The 16,722-nt window shown below is 47.1% G+C and overlaps 1 protein-coding gene across 1 annotated transcript in view; it reads right to left on the bottom strand.

Annotated features, from left to right (window-relative positions):
* Nucleotides 1-253: 253 nt before the first annotated feature.
* The window catches only part of LOC138370867 (serine/threonine-protein phosphatase 6 regulatory ankyrin repeat subunit B-like), a 118,066-nt gene continuing 101,597 nt past the window's right edge, over nucleotides 254-16,722 (bottom strand). Inside the window, exon 5 of the mRNA XM_069335476.1 lies at nucleotides 254-941. Coding sequence (XP_069191577.1) covers nucleotides 895-941 — 47 coding nt within the window. The 3' untranslated portion in view covers nucleotides 254-894. The remainder of the gene's footprint in view (nucleotides 942-16,722) is intronic.

The raw sequence follows: 16,722 nt of genomic DNA, 5'->3' as shown, positions 1-16,722 counted from the left end.
CGAAAATAAACACGTGATTAAAAATGTGACAATGTCAGACCACGGAGGAAAAATGAAACAGGAATTTCCTTAAGTACTTTCGTATATTAATACATCCTTCTGAAGATGTATTAATATACGAAAGTACTTAAGGAAATTCCGGTTTCATTTTTCCTCCGTGGTCTGACATTGTCATATATATATATATATATATATATATATATATATATATATATATATATATATATATATATATATATATATATATATATATATATATATATATATATATATAAACACATACAAGGAAAACCAGCGTATGGCTGCAATATCATAAATAGTAGTATAAATGTTCCTTGATATACAACAATGATCAATCGATCACCATATCAATCCTGGAACACATATGTTTGTCTCTGCAGGTAATCCAACCTTCGACTGTAACTCTATACATCAGTATAAATACTCCTTAGCACAAAAATGGCAAACAATCACTCACCTCTCAATGCGTTTTGCACGCTAATGACAACCAAACACTCTACCAACTCCCTACAAGTAATCATTTAGAACTTCCCTTCCACATCTGGAAGTTCACTACCCTGACATCTTCAGGTTCTTCTGGGTTTATCTACCAGGATCCTCCACATCTCTTCCAGGCTGCTACACCATGAAGTCTTCTTTGAGCAACTATGGTGCTTCACCACTTCTACCAGGGTCCTCCACAGCGCTCCTGGCTGCTACACCATGAAGTCTTCCTTTAGCAACAATGGTACTTCCACTACTGGTATTACAGAAGCACGTGACACTCCTATTCACTGCTTCCCCTCACAGCTCGAGGTTCTACTCTTTACTGTGGGGCTACTCTTCCTCAGAATACACTACTCCTTCAACAGTCGTGGAGCCTCTTCCACTAACTCACTCTACTGGCTTGAAGTTCTCAGCAACGTCTTCCAAAGACAAACCTGCAACCCATTGACATGCCAATAAAAATGTTTCCATATAAACACATAGACGAAATAATCCACACAATATGTTTGCATCCAACATCTATCTGCTCTCTACATACTGTGAGAGTGGACTCCCCCGTTTGTGCTGATCCATGCTCCGCCCGGCCAGGCGGTCCTCGAGGCAGCTACCCTGCCAGGAGCTGAGCTCCCTCACTCACCTGCCAACGCTCAGAGGAGACGGAAGTCGCTCCGTCCTCCAGGACGTTCTTCTCTCTCCACTCTCTTATTTTAGGCCTTCTGCCTTACGAAAACATGTCTAACTTATCAATAAACATTCGCTACTGTTGCTGGGCACACGAACAACTACAAATAATCACTATAAACAGGCTTAAAATCGTGCTTACCACGGATTGTCTAGTCGAGGGTGCTCTCCCTCTGACGGAGTCTGATCAGGGTGCTCCCACGGCCCACGATAATGTCTCTGAGCAGCTTAACAAACTCTCCTTGCCGTCCAGGACTTGATACCAAACGTTCCCAGCTCGATTCCACAGCTGGAACGTCTGCACACTTCCTTTCTCTTGAAGGAATATCACACAGGGAATCCTCTCCAACGGGAGCTCAAACGGAACGCAGCTTTCCATCACTATGTCTGGTACTCAAGTGGGGTCAGAGCCCTCCCGAAGCGAGCCTCACGCCTCCAGCAAATTATCCACATCTTATGACCAGTCACTTATCTAATTTCTTATTCACTGCCCATTATCTTAAATTATCTGTGAAATTTACCCAATTATTTTTTGTATGTATCTTCATGTCTGTATATCTCCGACCTCCTAGTCAGGTCAGGCTTGATTGAATAATTCTTAAAGGGGAGACTCGTTTTTCGGCTACCTGGGATCATAACACTCCCTCCCCCTTGTTTTTGAGAATTATTCTAGTGGCCAGGCTCGAGACAACGCATCAGCTACTACATTGTCTCGCCCCCATATGTGCGTTATCACCAGGTCATACTCCTGGAGCAATAAAAACCATCTGGTTAACCTCTGGTTCGCATGCTTCATTTTTCTCAGGAAAACTAGGGGATTATGGTCTGTATACACCGTTACTGGGTGTCCTCCCCCACTCACATACACTTCAAAATGTTTCAATGCCATCACCAGGGCCAAAGTCTCTTTCTCGACCGTACTGTACGACTTCTGGTGCTAAACGAAGTTCTTCGAGAAGAAGGACACGGGGCGGTAAATTCCATCATTCTCTTGCATCAGTACAGCTCCGGCCCCTATATCACTGGCATCTACAAATAACGTAAACAGTGCTCCAAAATTGGGCGACACTAGTACAGGCGCCTTGGTCAACAGTCTTTTGGTCTTTTCAAACGCTTCTTATGCTGTTCCATTCCACTCCCACTTCTTGCTCTTTGATACCAAACTCGTCATAGGAGCAGCTATGGTGGAGAAATTTCCACAGAACTTCCGGTAATATCCAATCATACCGAGGTATGTCAACAATTCTTTCTTACTCCTGGGCACCGGGAAGTTGTCAAGGGCCTCCACCTTTGTTCTTACCAGAGCAACCTCGCCTTGCCCTACTATACACCCAAGGTACTCCAGGCGGGCTCTCCCGAACTCGCTTTTTGCTAAGTTGATCGTCATGTTGGCCTTCTCCAATCGATCAAACAAATCTAAAAGTCGATCCACGTGATCCTTCCAAGAATCAGCGAACACTACAATATCATCGATGTACACTGCACATCCGGTCGCGCCTTGTAATACCTGATTCATTACTCGTTGGAAACAACTACCACTATTCTTCATTCCGAACGGCACCACTTTATATTGGTACAAGCCGTCGGGTGTCACGAACGCTGAGATCCTCTTGGCCTCCTCGGACAGGGGAATCAGGTAGTATCCCTTCAGCAGGTCTATTTTCGAGACATACCGTGCACTCCCAATCCGATCTATGCAATCATCAATGCGTGGTATCGAGAACGAGTCAGCGACTGTGAGTGCATTCACTTTCCTGTAATCAGTGCAGAACCGGTATGTGTCATCACTCTTCTTCACGAGGAGGCACGGCGAACTCCAGTCACTGTCGCTAACCTCTGCCAAGTCGTTATCTAGCAGATACTGTATCTCTGTTCTCATCGCCGCTGCTTTCTCCGGGTTAACTCTGTAAGAGTGCTGCTTGATGGGGTCAGCACTCCCTGCATTTACTTCGTGCACCGTTCCGCGGTGTTTTCTGGGCACGTCTCTGAATAATGACTTATTCCTCCATAGGATCTCCACTAGTTCCTGGCGTTGGTCATCCTCCAAATGACCCAGACGCTCACCTACCTTGGCTAGGTTGTCCTCCTTAGACGCCTTCACTCCATCAGTCCACTCTACTAATTGTTTCCCACCCTACGTTTCCTCGTCTTCTTCTCTTCACGTGCAGAGTCAGACATCTACTGTCTGTACCTCCTCCGTCGTCTTCACACTTCCATCTACTGCCGTTATACTTCCGTCACCTCTCATCATACTTCACTCCCTCGTCTTCACCGACGATCCTCCCTTTCGTCTCCTCATTTATCCGAGACCTCATCCTGTTTGACTTCCATCGAGTCCTCGGCTTTCTTCTATTCCTCCATGCTTGTATCATCATCCTCTACTCACACTTCTCACCTCTATACAACTCCATTTCTTCTCCTTCAACTCTTCTTCGTTCTCTAAAAGTTTCTTCGAGCACTGTACTGCAACCAACAGCACTCGACCGTATATGTCGCTTTACCTCTCCTAGAGTGCTCGTAAGCATCTCTCCACACATACTGTCTCTTCTCCTTTCATTTTCTCGGCTATTACTCTTCTTCACTATCTCTCCTCCACGTTTTCTGTGAAACATGTCAACTCCTGACATCTCAAACAACTTAACTCCACTATCCATATGTCTCTGTGCTCGTGGACAACTTGACGCTCTACTCCCGTCCTCAGTATGTCCACATCCTTCCAAATTTCTACTCAACACAGTTGTATTCACCTTCAGGCTCTTAATTTCAGCGGGCTGGGCTCTACTCAGGTCCACTCTCTTCACATGATTCTTCTTTGGCTGCGGCATCTTCACTTCTGACCTCACCGAGACTTCATCTTCCCAAGCCGGACCTTCCTCAAATAACCACGCTATATCTACGTCGATATCTTCTGCCGGTTGAATGGATACTGCCTCATCTTCTCCAGCGTCTTCCTCGTCGGCCACCTCTGCCTTCATCACTACCGAGACAGGGTACTCAATGGCTTGGCCATCTCCTGACTCATCTCCTCGGATGTCAGTCAGGTTCATACTCTCAGGTGTCCCACCCGTGCCGTGGCCTTCTGGGCATTCGTCTGGCACAGTCTCTGCCATGACTCTTGGTAACACCTTTGTCCCGCACAAGTCATTCCCCAGTATCACCTGGACTACTGGAACAGGTATGTTGGGGCACACTCCCAACATCACCTCCGCCGACAAATAATCTGACTTCAACTGGACAGCACACACGGGCATGTCACTTTTAGACAACAACCCATGTACCTTTATCCTCCAACTGCCAGTTAACAGTCGATCGTTTTCGATTAGGCCTCTCATAATCAAACTCTAATTGGCTCCAGTATCCCTGAGGATACTAACCTCCACCTCGGGTTGACCCTCTATGCCGACCTAACCTTCACTAATGAACGGCCTATATCGCTCGTTCATCAAATCTACCTTCTGTGGTTTGTCTTGTTGTACATCAACGTACTTCTTCCGGGGATCACACGTGGTCAGGGTCACGACTCTCTTGCCCTGCCGACAATCGCGCATCATGTGACCCGATCTGTTGCACTTGTAGCACCTCATTTGGGAGAAATCTCTCCTATACGCCCCCGAGTGGCTCTGACTCTGCCCACTCGTATTGGAGTTCCTCGGGCCAGACGTACTACTCGTACTCTGTGGAGCTTCATTGGACTCTTGTCTCCTCTGCACATTTTTATTTTCCTGCTAACCTCCAGCAGGCGGACTCGGCAACTTTCCTTCCTGGGGCTTAAAACTAGCTGGTCTGCTTGTCTGCCCCCCAAAACTTCTTCCTCCTCAGACTCTACTGGATCTGCTATTGCTGCATCTAGCCCAATTACTCTGTTTTCCCTCAAGCTCTTATATGCTTCAGTAATCATATCTGCCCTATCTGCGGCATCTTTCACCTTCTTTACCCCTTCTTCTTGGATCTTGAACTTTATTTCGGAATGCATCATTTCTAAGAACTTTTCCATGACCATCAATTGCTTCAGGTCAGCGTACGATCTAACTCCGGCAGTCTCAATCCATTTCTGGAATCGTCTTTCCAGATCCCTTGCCGTCTCGGCAAACGTACATGCTCCAACTTTGATCATCTCTCTGAAACGCTTCCTATAAGCTTCTGGGGTTAGCTGAAATGAGCGCAGTATGCTGCTCTTTACTGTGGCATAATCCTGGCACTCTTCCAGTGACAATTGGGTGTACGCCTCCCTGGCTGCACCGATCAATCTTAACCGGACCAGCTAGGCCCATTCCTCCTGTGGCCACTCCTTGATGCTGGCTACCTTTTCAAAGTGCTCAAAAAAGCTCTCTGACTCTTCGGGAAGAAACAAGGTAATGTCCTTCTCCCTAACCCTAACATCTGGTGAGTGTGATACCTGGGTGGTGCTCTCTGGCAACCCATGTTCAATCCTTTGTTCAGCCAAGGTTCTATTTGCTTCTATCTGCATTTGTTTTGTTCTCTCTTTCTTTTTCGACCTCTAGTCTTGCTCTTTCTTTTTCAACCTCCAGTCTGGTTTTCTCTTTTTCTACCTCCAGTCTGGTTTTCTCTTTTTCAACCTCCAGTCTGGTTTTCTCTTTTTCAACCTCCAGTCTGGTTTTCTCTTTTTCAACCTCCAGTCTGGTTTTCTCTTTTTCTACCTCCAGTCTGGTTTTCTCTTTTTCTACCTCCAGTCTGGTTTTCTCTTTTTCTACCTCCAGTCTGGTTTTCTCTCTCTCTTTCTCGGCTTCATTTTTCATCTGGAGTTCTAATTTCATCTTCTCCAGCTGGAACTGTCTCTCCTCATGCTGCGTCTGGAGCTTTAACTGAAATCTCTCCAAGCTCCTATTCCGGCTACTCCTGCTACTGCGGCTACTCTTGCTGCTCCTACTCGATCCCTGGGATCTCACTTCATCCTGCCCATCATCCCCCTTTCCACTTTCAGCTCTTTTTTGGGCTACTTGCTCTGCCGCTTCACTTTTGGCTCTCAACTGCCTCAGGATCTCATCCTTCACCCCAACTACTTTAGATGCTTTCAATCTGATGCCACATTTTTCTGCTATTTGTTTTAATTGATCCCTCGTGCAGCCTTCCAAGTCCTCAGGCTTGCCTGACTCCACAAATGCTTGCACCTTATCCATCTTGTCCTGTGAGTCTTCCCAAGAGAGAGAATATACACCAGCGGTCACACAGTTTATCTATTTCAACAAGGGGTGTACTAATCCACTCACTAATTATAGGGCGTAGTGGGTTACCTGGTTTATGCGTCTAATCAATCAGCCAAATACCAACCCCAACTTATCACCTGGCAAAGAAACTCAATGAACTCCTAACTCCATACACTCCAAGTAAGTTTAGTCTACAATCATCAGCTGATTTCCTAGAATTGATCAAATCTACCCAGCCCGATGGAATCATCGCATCCCTGGACGTTGAATCCCTATTTACCAACGTCCCAGTCGACACAACCATAGCAATGATACTGGAGAGAGTATACAGAGACGAGAGCACCCCCAAATTACACATACCTGAGCCACACTTGAAGAGTCTTCTCGAAGCATGTGCAAAGGAAGCCCCTTTCATCAGTCCACAAGGAGACATGTATTTACAAATAGACGGAGTAGCAATGGGCTCCCCCTTAGGAGTTTTATTTGCTAATTTTTATATGGGAACCATCGAAGACAGGGTCTTCAGTAACAGACAAAAACCAACTGTATATTGCCGTTATGTAGATGACATATTCATAATAATAAAAGACTCAGATGAACTAATTGACCTAAAAAGACATCTAGAGAGAGAGTCAGTACTCCGATTTACACATGAAAATAGTGAAAATAACAGTCTGCCATTCCTGGATGTACTAATAACAAAAACAGGAACCTCTTTAAGCACCAACGTATATACCAAGCCCACCAACATAGGATTATGCCTGAACGGTAGAAGTGAGTGCCCCCAAAGATACAAAGCCAGTGTTCTCAATGCTTATATTCGTCGAGCGCTTACCCACTGCTCTGAATGGAGCAACATGAGTAGAGAGTTTGAAAGAGTAACTCAGGTATTGGTGAACAACGGATATAGCAACGCGGAAATAAACGCTGCTATAAGAAGACACTTGGACCGTTGGTATAATCCAGAACCTAGAACAGAAACCACAACACCTCCAATAAAATTATATTACAAATCAACCATGCACAGTGAACATATAAAAGAGGAAAGAATAATGAAAGAAATAATCCGTAAAGGAGAAAAAAGCACTACTCCTAACCAAAACATAAACCTGATAATATTCTACAAAACCAAGAAAACTTCCGAACTCCTTATCAAAAACAGCCCGAAGCCGACGAAGAACCCTCTACAGCAGTCAAGCGTTGTATACATGTACACTTGCCCCCACGAAGGATGTAACCTTCAATCTAAGTACATAGGTATGACGTCAACCAAGCTGACGAGGCGTTTGACATGCCATCTTCAATCCGGTGCCCCTAGGAATCAAATGAGACAAGCCCATGATATCACTCTAACAAGAGAAATGTTGAACAAGAATACCTGCATAATAGACAAAACCCAAGATGCAAGAAGATTACAAATTCTTGAGGCAATTCACATAAGAATAGAACAACCTACCATGAACACCCAAATCACGGAACTATTTACTCTACCCACCATGAGAGTAAGGACAAGACCAGAACATAACGATGCCAACACAGAAGACAATGTCCAACATAACAGGCCAATTACACTGGATTAATCTTTGTGTTTAGATAGGATATATATATATATATATATATATATATATATATATGACTGAAAACTCACACCCCAGAAGTGACTCGAACCCATACTCCCAGGAGTAACGCAACTGGTAACTACAGGGCGCCTTAATCCGCTTGACCATCACGGCCGGACAAAAGGAAGTGGTAGCCGAAGCTATTTAAACCACTTCCCCGCCGGCAACTCGGATGGTAATCTTGGGCATAGCATTTCACCAAATCACCTCATTCTTTGGGGCACACGTGAGGAACACAAATGCAAACAAGCCTGAATGGTCCCCAGGACTATATGCGACTGAAAACTCACACCCCAGAAGTGACTCGAACCCATACTCCCAGGAGCAACGCAACTGGTAACAACAGGGCGCCTTAATTAGACTATTAAGCCCCTATTAGACTATTACCCCCTATTAGACTATTTTACAGGAACTTCTTTTCCACAGCTCATAAAACGGAGGAAAGGGTCCTGAAAGATATTGTTAATAGAAACGTTATCCCTACAGACAAAAATCAGAAGATACAACTGACGATTTACTATAAAACCAAAAAAACGGCCAGCCTACTCATGAGAAACTCTCCAGACACAAAGCAGAACGCTTTAAAAGAGACCAACGTCGTCTATTCCTTCAAATGCCCTCTTGGGGACTGTAAGCCTCAAAAAACTCAGTATATAGGCAAGACAACAAAATCTCTTTCCAGGCGATTAACGATGCATAAGCAACAGGGCTTCATTAAGGAACATATAATCTCTTCCCACAACCAAACCATCACTAGAGAAATCTTAGCAAACAACACAGAAATCATCGATAGATACAGCGATAGCAGGAGGCTTGACATCTGGGAGGCACTACACATGAAGACGTCAACACCAGCAATCAACAGCCAATTAATGCACAACTATATTCTACCCACTTCAAGACTCCGCTCCAATATAGAAGCATCAAGAAATATGGGCCAATAGGCCCTCTGCAATTACTTTCATTCTTACCTTCAATACCCATTGTTTCTTGTTCTATCCTGTGTTGAAAGTTTTGCTCACCTCATCCAAAACTGTTGTAACATATCACTTCACCCAAAATGCGGGTATAAAATGAAAAATGAAAGCTGTTTAAATCATAGCATAAGTAAGAACTCTGTTTAGTGTTTGCAGGTAATAGTTGTGTGTGTGTGTAAACTAAGTCTTTGAAAATGTAATAAGTTATTACGAAACGCGTTCAAGTGTCGCGTCAGACTAGAAATAAAAATGAATTTTAGAGAATTGATTTTTCAGTTACAATCAACAGTGAAAAGAAACATAAGAATGATCGAGAAAATTCGTGTTAGAATTACTAATCTTACTTTTTTGGTCATATTTAAATATATATATATATATATATATATATATATATATATATATATATATATATATATATATATATATATATATATATATATATATATAAAGAATGGGGGGTGGTAGAAGAAGAAAATATTGAAGTGTTCAGTGAGAATCCACAAGGTCTTCTCTGAATAATCTTTTTTTTCTTCTCCGAGGATAAGTAAGTAAGTAATTATCAAAAGAAGGCACCAAACCGGGAAGGCTATGTAGCACCATCAAATACGCAAAATAATCAGAGGGCGCTAAATATCACCAAGGATGCCAATACGAGAACAAAAACGCATAAGGCGAACGATATCAAAAGTATCCGAGTCACCAAGAATTCTATCGAGGGACAGGTGACCGCGAGGGGCGGTCGGAAAGCAAGACACACGCTCGTCCTGGAAGTCAGGACATTCAAGAAGGACATGCACGACCGTAAGAGGGACAATGCAACTAGGACAATAAGGAGCAGGGCGGCGCTCCATCAAGTGACCATGGGTTAAGCGAGTATGGCCAATACGCAACCTCGCTAGAGCTGTTTCCCACCGCCGGTTACGGTGGAAGGAGGACGGCCACGAGGAAACACAACATTTAAGAGTACGTAGCTTGTTACCAGTAACAGACAACCAAGAAGCCTGCCAACGGGTAAGGACTGAGGAATGGATAAACGGGTAAAAGTCGGAATACGGAATGCCTTTACGAGAGATGGGACAAGAGCGGACAGCTTCCTTAGCGGCAGCATCCGCACGCTCATTTAAAGACACGCCAATATGGCTGGGAACCCAACAAAACTCAACCGACTTAAATTTACTGTGAACGAGAAACAGCCAATGCTGGATCTCGACAACTACCGGATGAACTGGATTAAAGCACCCGAGAGCCATGAGGGCACTACGAGAGTCAACAACAACCACAAAGGAAGACTGACAACGAGAAAGCAGGAGACGAAGAGCATAGAGAATAGCATAAAGTTCCGCTGTAAAGATGCTAGTCTCCGGAGGCAAGCGACACATATAAGTGCGATCAGGAAAAACAACAGAGTAGCCAACACCGTCCGCTGACTTAGACCCATCGGTGAAGACAGAAACGGAGCGGGAGTGAGAAGAAAAGTGCTCGAGGAAAAGGCGTTTTAGAACTGTAGGAGGGGTAAAAGCTTTAGTGATACGAGTCAAGGATGTACAAAACCGCGGAAGAGGGACCCTCCACGGGGGCAAAGAAGGAACAACACGAGGAGAAACATCAGAAATACGAACGGAAAGAGAATCCTGCAGGCGAGATAACCGGACAGAAAGAGGGAGGTGGTGAAGAGGAACAGGAACCGCAGGAGGGGTAAAAGTTAAAGCACGACAGAGACGAGAGGAAGGATGTTGCAAGGACCGCGCAAGATAGCGAAGACAGTAGCGATCACGGCGGTCCTGGAGAGACAGGAAGCCAGTGTCAACATACAAGCTAAGGACGGGAGTCGAACGAAAGGCACCAGAACTGAGGCGCAACCCAGTATGGTGCAAAGCATCAAGACGGCGAAGAGTAGAAGGAGAAGCAGACGAGTAAGCAGGGCAACCATAATCGAGCTTAGACAGGACGAGAGAGGAATGTAAAGCAAGGAGAGTGCGCCTATCTGCCCCCCAAGAAGTATGGGACAAGACCCGAAGGAAGGTAAGGGCCTTAGAGCACTCAACACGGAGGTAAGAGATATGGGGAGACCAAGACAAACGAGTGTCAAGGAATAACCCCAAAAGCTTCGCGGAATCTTTGTATTCAAGGGGATGACCATAAAGCGACAAAGAGGGACGAAGAAACACCCGTTTCCGCTTAAAAGTCATGGCACAAGTCTTAGAAGTAGAGAACTTGAAGCCATGACCTGTGGCCCAAGACGACACGGCATCAATTGCAAGTTGAAGCCGGCATTGAAGGAGAGGCGAATCATCACCCTGACAACAAAGGGTAAGATCATCGACATAGAGAGTGGAGAAGGCACCAGAAGGAAGAGAGGAAAGAAGACCATTGAGAGCAACCAGAAAAAGAGTAGTGCTCAGAACACTACCCTGGGGCACACCTTCGTATTGCTGAAAAGAGGGAGAGAGAGCGGTACCAAGGCGCACCCGAAAGGAACGACGAGAGAGGAAGCTGCGGAGAAAGAGAGGGAGATGACCACGAAGGCCAAAAGAATGAAGTTGAGATAGGGTATGATAATGCCAAGTGGTGTCGTAAGCCTTTTCTAGGTAAAAAAGGACGGCAACAACGGAGGTCTTCGCAGCAAAAGCAGTACGAATATAGACCTCCAAGTTCACCAGGACATCTGTCGTGCTGCGGCACTTGCGGAAACCAAATTGAGAAGGGGAGAGGAGGTGTTGGTGTTCCAGGAACCACATCAGACGAACGTTAACCATACGTTCAAAGAGTTTGCAGACACAACTTGTGAGAGCAATAGGGCGAAAGTCCTTAGGGGAAGTACCCAGAGACCCCGGTTTGTGAACAGGGAGGACAACGGCATCGAGCCAGTCCTCAGGGACTGACGACGACTCCCAGATCCGATTATACAGACTCAGTAAATACTGAGACGTGCTCGGAGGGAGATGGCGAAGCATCTCATAATGAATACCATCGGAGCCCGCCGCTGTAGAACCGCAGAGGGCCAGGGCAGAACGAAGTTCAGAGAGAGAGAAGGGATCATTATAGGGAAGCTGAAGATAAGTGCAGAAATGTAAAGGACGAGACTCAAGGACAGGTTTACGAAGAAGGAAAGATTGGGGAAGATGAAGACCAGAGCTAACAGAAGAAAAGTGGGAACCCAGTTCGGAAGCGACCTGCAACGGGTCCGCCACAAGAGTATCATGGAGGTGAAGGACCGGTGAAACATCGGGAACGAACTTATCCGCTATCTTGCGGATACGCTTCTAGATCTGGGCCAGAGGGGTCTCTTACGTAATTGTTGAGACATAAGATGCCCAACATTCACGTTTAGCTGTACGGATGGCCCTACGGGCCACCGCACTCGCTGTCCGAAAGAAAAGAAAAGAATCGGTCGTCTGCCTACGGCGGTGCCTCTTCCAGGCTCTACGCTTACAGCGGACAGCCCGAGCACAGTCCGCATTCCACCAGGGAACGCACTTCCGTGGACCCCGAGAGGAAGAGCGAGGAATAGAGCGGAGGGCAGCGTTGAAGACAGTGTCATGAAAAAGGAGGAGAGCGCGAGAGAGGGGCAGAAGGGAGAGGTCAGAGAGAGTAGCACTGAGGGAAAATAGGGTCCAGTCCGCCTTAGCAAACTGCCACCTAGGGAAAGAGAGGGAAGGGCGAAAAGAGAAAAAGGAAACAAGGATGGGGAAATGATCACTTCCATGGAGGTTATCAAGAACCTGCCACGTGAAATCTAAGTAAAGAGAAGAAGAGCAGAGAGAAAGATCAAGACAAAAAAGGGTGCGAGTTCGAGAGTCCAAATGAGTGGGCTCACCAGAATTCAGAAGAGACAGGGAAGAAGAGAGGAGAAACGGCTCAAGGAGGCGACCCCGGGTATTCGTCAGAACGTCACCCCAAAGAGAATGACGACAATTGAAGTCACCCAGCAGGAGCACAGGCTCCGGCAAGGAGTCTAGGAGGTGTTTCAAATCAGGAAGAGAGAGCGGGACACTCGGGGGGAGATAAATGGAACAAACTGTGTACCATTTCCCCACAAAGATACGAGCAGCAGAACAATGGAGAGGCGAAGGAAAAAGTAAAGGAACAAAGGGAACATCAGCCCGAATCAAGAGAGCAGAAGAATTAGAAGCCCCAGCAATGGCTGGGGGGGGGGAGAGAAAGGAATAGCCACGAAAACGACCAGGACGAGCACCAAGCATTGGCTCCTGGAGACAGACACAAAGGGGCGAAAACCGCGAAATCAGAAGTTGGAGTTCGAGGAAATTGGCGTAATAACCTCGAACGTTCCATTGAAGAATGGACAACGACGAGAAGAGAAAGGACAAAAACAGAGAACAAGGAAGAAACAAAGGCGAAAGAGCAACAGAGCACGTTAAAGAATATCAGGGTCGGGATCAGGGTCAGCAAAGTCAGGGTTAGGGGGCATGGGTAAACTGAGCAAAGACGGAGGGAAGGAAACGGGAGAACAGATCAGAGGTGGGCGGGCAGGGTCCGGAGGAGGAGGAAGAGGAGGAGACAACTGAGAGGAGCAGTCAAGGACAGTAGCAGGAAGAGGGGGAGTAGAAAGAGGGGAGCGCACCCCAGCAAGAGCAGCAACCGAAAGGGAAGCAGGGGCCAAAGAAACCTCCATAGCAGGAACAGGGGGCGCAAGCACTGAAATGGGAGGGGAAGGAGCAACAGAGCCAGAAGGAGGAGCTGAGGAAGAAAGCGAAGCCTTCTTACCCGTCGGGGAAGAGGAAGGAGAGGAGCCAGGCTTACGCTTCTGACTTAAAGAGACCGGTGTCCCAGCAACTACGTACCGGGCAACGGATTCTAGTGTCTCAACTGGAGAAGCCGAACGAGAGCACACACGACGGCCGTTAGGAGAGCGATGGACATCCGCCCGCACCGACAGGCGGTGGGGAGAGCCGATAGATGGAGGAAGAGGATGGGAAGGAGGATCGGAGGGGGACGAGGAAGAAGACACAGAAGATACGACAGACCGGGTAGAAGGAAGGGGAACCCCAGACAGAGGACCAGGAGGAGGATCCTTCGGGAGAGAACCCAAAGGAACAGAGGAGGGGGCAGTGGGCGCATCAGGGTCCAAGGCCCGGAAACGGTTGTGAGTCTGAGGAAGGCGGGAAGGACGAGGAGAGGAAGAGCGCAACACGCGAGCATAAGAGATATTAGCATAAGGCGGGAGCCGGCGAACCTGGCGCCTCGCCTCAGGAAAAGATAAATGCTCCCGGTGCTTCAGGTTGAGGACGGCTGCCTCAAGCTTGTAATGGACACACGCACGGGAGAAGGTAGGATGGGCCTCACCGCAGTTGAGGCAACGAGCCTAGGGAGAAGTGCACTCCGACTTAGAGTGACCTTCGCCACCACACAAAGGACAGAGAGAGACAGTCCCGGAGCAGCGGAGGGCACCATGCCCAAACCCCCAGCACTTGTTGCAGAGCCGAGGAGAAGGAATGTACTCCTGGACAGAGCACCTGGCACCAGCAAGAATGACAGAGGGTGGAAGGGTCCTACCATCAAAGGTAATCTTCACAACCCGGAGGGGTTGACGGCGACTACCACGAGGGGGACGAGTAAACGTGTCCACCTGGAGAATAGAATGGCCCTGGGCAGCGAGGATATGTCGAATATCGTCGTGGCAGTCGCACAGGTCACGAACACCGGTCGCAACATGGGGCGGGAGCAAAATAGTGCCAACACTGGCATTCAACTGAGCGTTCTTCGAGACCCGAACGGGGGTCTCGCCAAGGCAGGATAAGGCAGCCAAGCGGCAAGCAGCATCCTGAGAAGGAGCAGCAACGACACGTGTACCGAGACGAGTGGGGTTGAAAGTAATGGAGGCATCCACGGAATCAATGAGATGTCGATGGAGGGAGAAATCGTCAGGAGGCGCAGAATCAAGAGGGAGGAGATCAAAATATTTGGCCCACGAAGCGGGACCAAACAAGGCTTGATAGGTAGCAGAACTAGAAGGAATCGAGCGAGGGCGGCCGTGACGAGGACGGCGGTGAGAACCCCCAGAGAGAGAGGGGTTAAAAGGCGCAGTAGTTACAACTAGAGAAGGAGCCGCGCCAGGGGACGAGGTAGTCACTACTGGGGGCTTGGGGCTCGACCCAACCACAGAGGAGGGAGGGGAGCCAGGGGAAGGAGTCAGAGGCCAAAGGAGGAGCAAGGTCGGGGCCCAATGCAGCGGAGGCTACAGAGCCCGGTCTTCCAATACGGACCGACTCGGGGGCTTGGTCGCCCACCCCACGAGCCTGAGAAGGTAAGCCAGAAGCAGCCGAAACAGGGGTTATCATCTTGACGAAAAGAAGAATTCATTCACGAATGTGCCCCCACACCCACCATGGAGCCACAATTAGAGGCAGGACACCAAACAAGAAGCTATCGCCGATCTTGTCGGGGCCTCCTAGGGGTGCGTCGTGAGTATACGCCCCACAAACGCCACCTTAAGAAACCGACAGTCCGTCGAGATCGGGTTCAGTGACGAAAGGGGGATTGACAATAAAAGGTTCCCCTCGCTCTCGACGTCGGTTACCACAGTTCTACGGGTGCAAGAGTATGCCTCCTCAAGCACCCGGGCGTCAAAATAGAAGAAGTCCAAGGGAAGAACCAGAACGAGCAAAAGGTCGGCAGGAAACGGCAAGCAGATAGGAGAAGAGGGGGGAGAAAAACGAAACAGAAGGAAAAGGAAAAGATGCCCAGCAGAATTGGAGAGGACGGCAGCAGGAGCACAAGGCTAGAAAAGGACAGAGGACTGTCCCAAGGAGCATCACACTCCGGCAGCCGCCCACGAAGCCCCTACACGGCGACAACGAGCTGAGCGGGGAGGGGGAGTATAGAGGTAAGACAATAATGTCTCTCTCTCTCTCTTGGCGATTAACAATGCACAAGCCATGGATACCTATATCCCAGCTTAATTCTGGCAATTACAATATCACACTGTCCAGTGAAAGTAAATTCAATTTACAATTCGCGCCGATGGCAGAGTTTATTAGGTAGTGCCACTCTTCCTGTGAGTGAAGATTTTTTGGTGCTCCCAGCACATATGATATGTTTAGAACCTCCTATAACTTTTAGAGCTATAACTCCTTATATTCGTGCTTTCTGCGCTGTAAGTGTCAGTGACTACTCTTCTGCCATCCTTAACTGGCTGGAATATTGTTATTAAAGAATACTGCAGAAATACAAGCTAATTTGAAATGATTCGTTCTCGTGTTTACAAAATTCCGGCAATCATTTGTACTCAAATACGATTCGCCAACGGATTTTTTAATCTGTCATCATTACTCAACGTAACATAATCTAACCTAACTTAACCAAACCGAGCCAAACCTGAGCTAATAAATCCTAAGCTATTAATATTTATTGCTCAATAGTATAGCAATTGTACTTTGATGAACCATTTTGTATAAGATTCGACCGTACACTGCAGCGATTCTTCGACAAAACAAATAATTAACTTATAAATGTTAATGATAATAATTCAATGTGTTGGGGGATAGGCAGCCAGAGTGTATTCACGAACGTTAAAGTGTATGTTGAGGTCCCAAGGTTGAATTACTGACCCTGCCTAGGATGCCACACCACAACTAGATGACTAACTCCTGAGTACCGTCTAACGGCTAGGTGAACAGCGACATTAGGTGAAGGGAAATGTGCGCAACCATTTCTGCCAGGCCCGTGATTCGAACTTGGAATTGATTGATTGTGTTGTGTGTGTTTCGAGATCAAACCCGACTGTATTGCTGCAGCCTGTCTTCACATGCAAAG

This window comes from Procambarus clarkii, chromosome 33 (assembly GCF_040958095.1).
Source record: "Procambarus clarkii isolate CNS0578487 chromosome 33, FALCON_Pclarkii_2.0, whole genome shotgun sequence".
Taxonomy (NCBI): Eukaryota; Metazoa; Arthropoda; class Malacostraca; order Decapoda; family Cambaridae; genus Procambarus; species Procambarus clarkii.
This window is presented reverse-complemented; position numbering and strand designations above follow the sequence as displayed.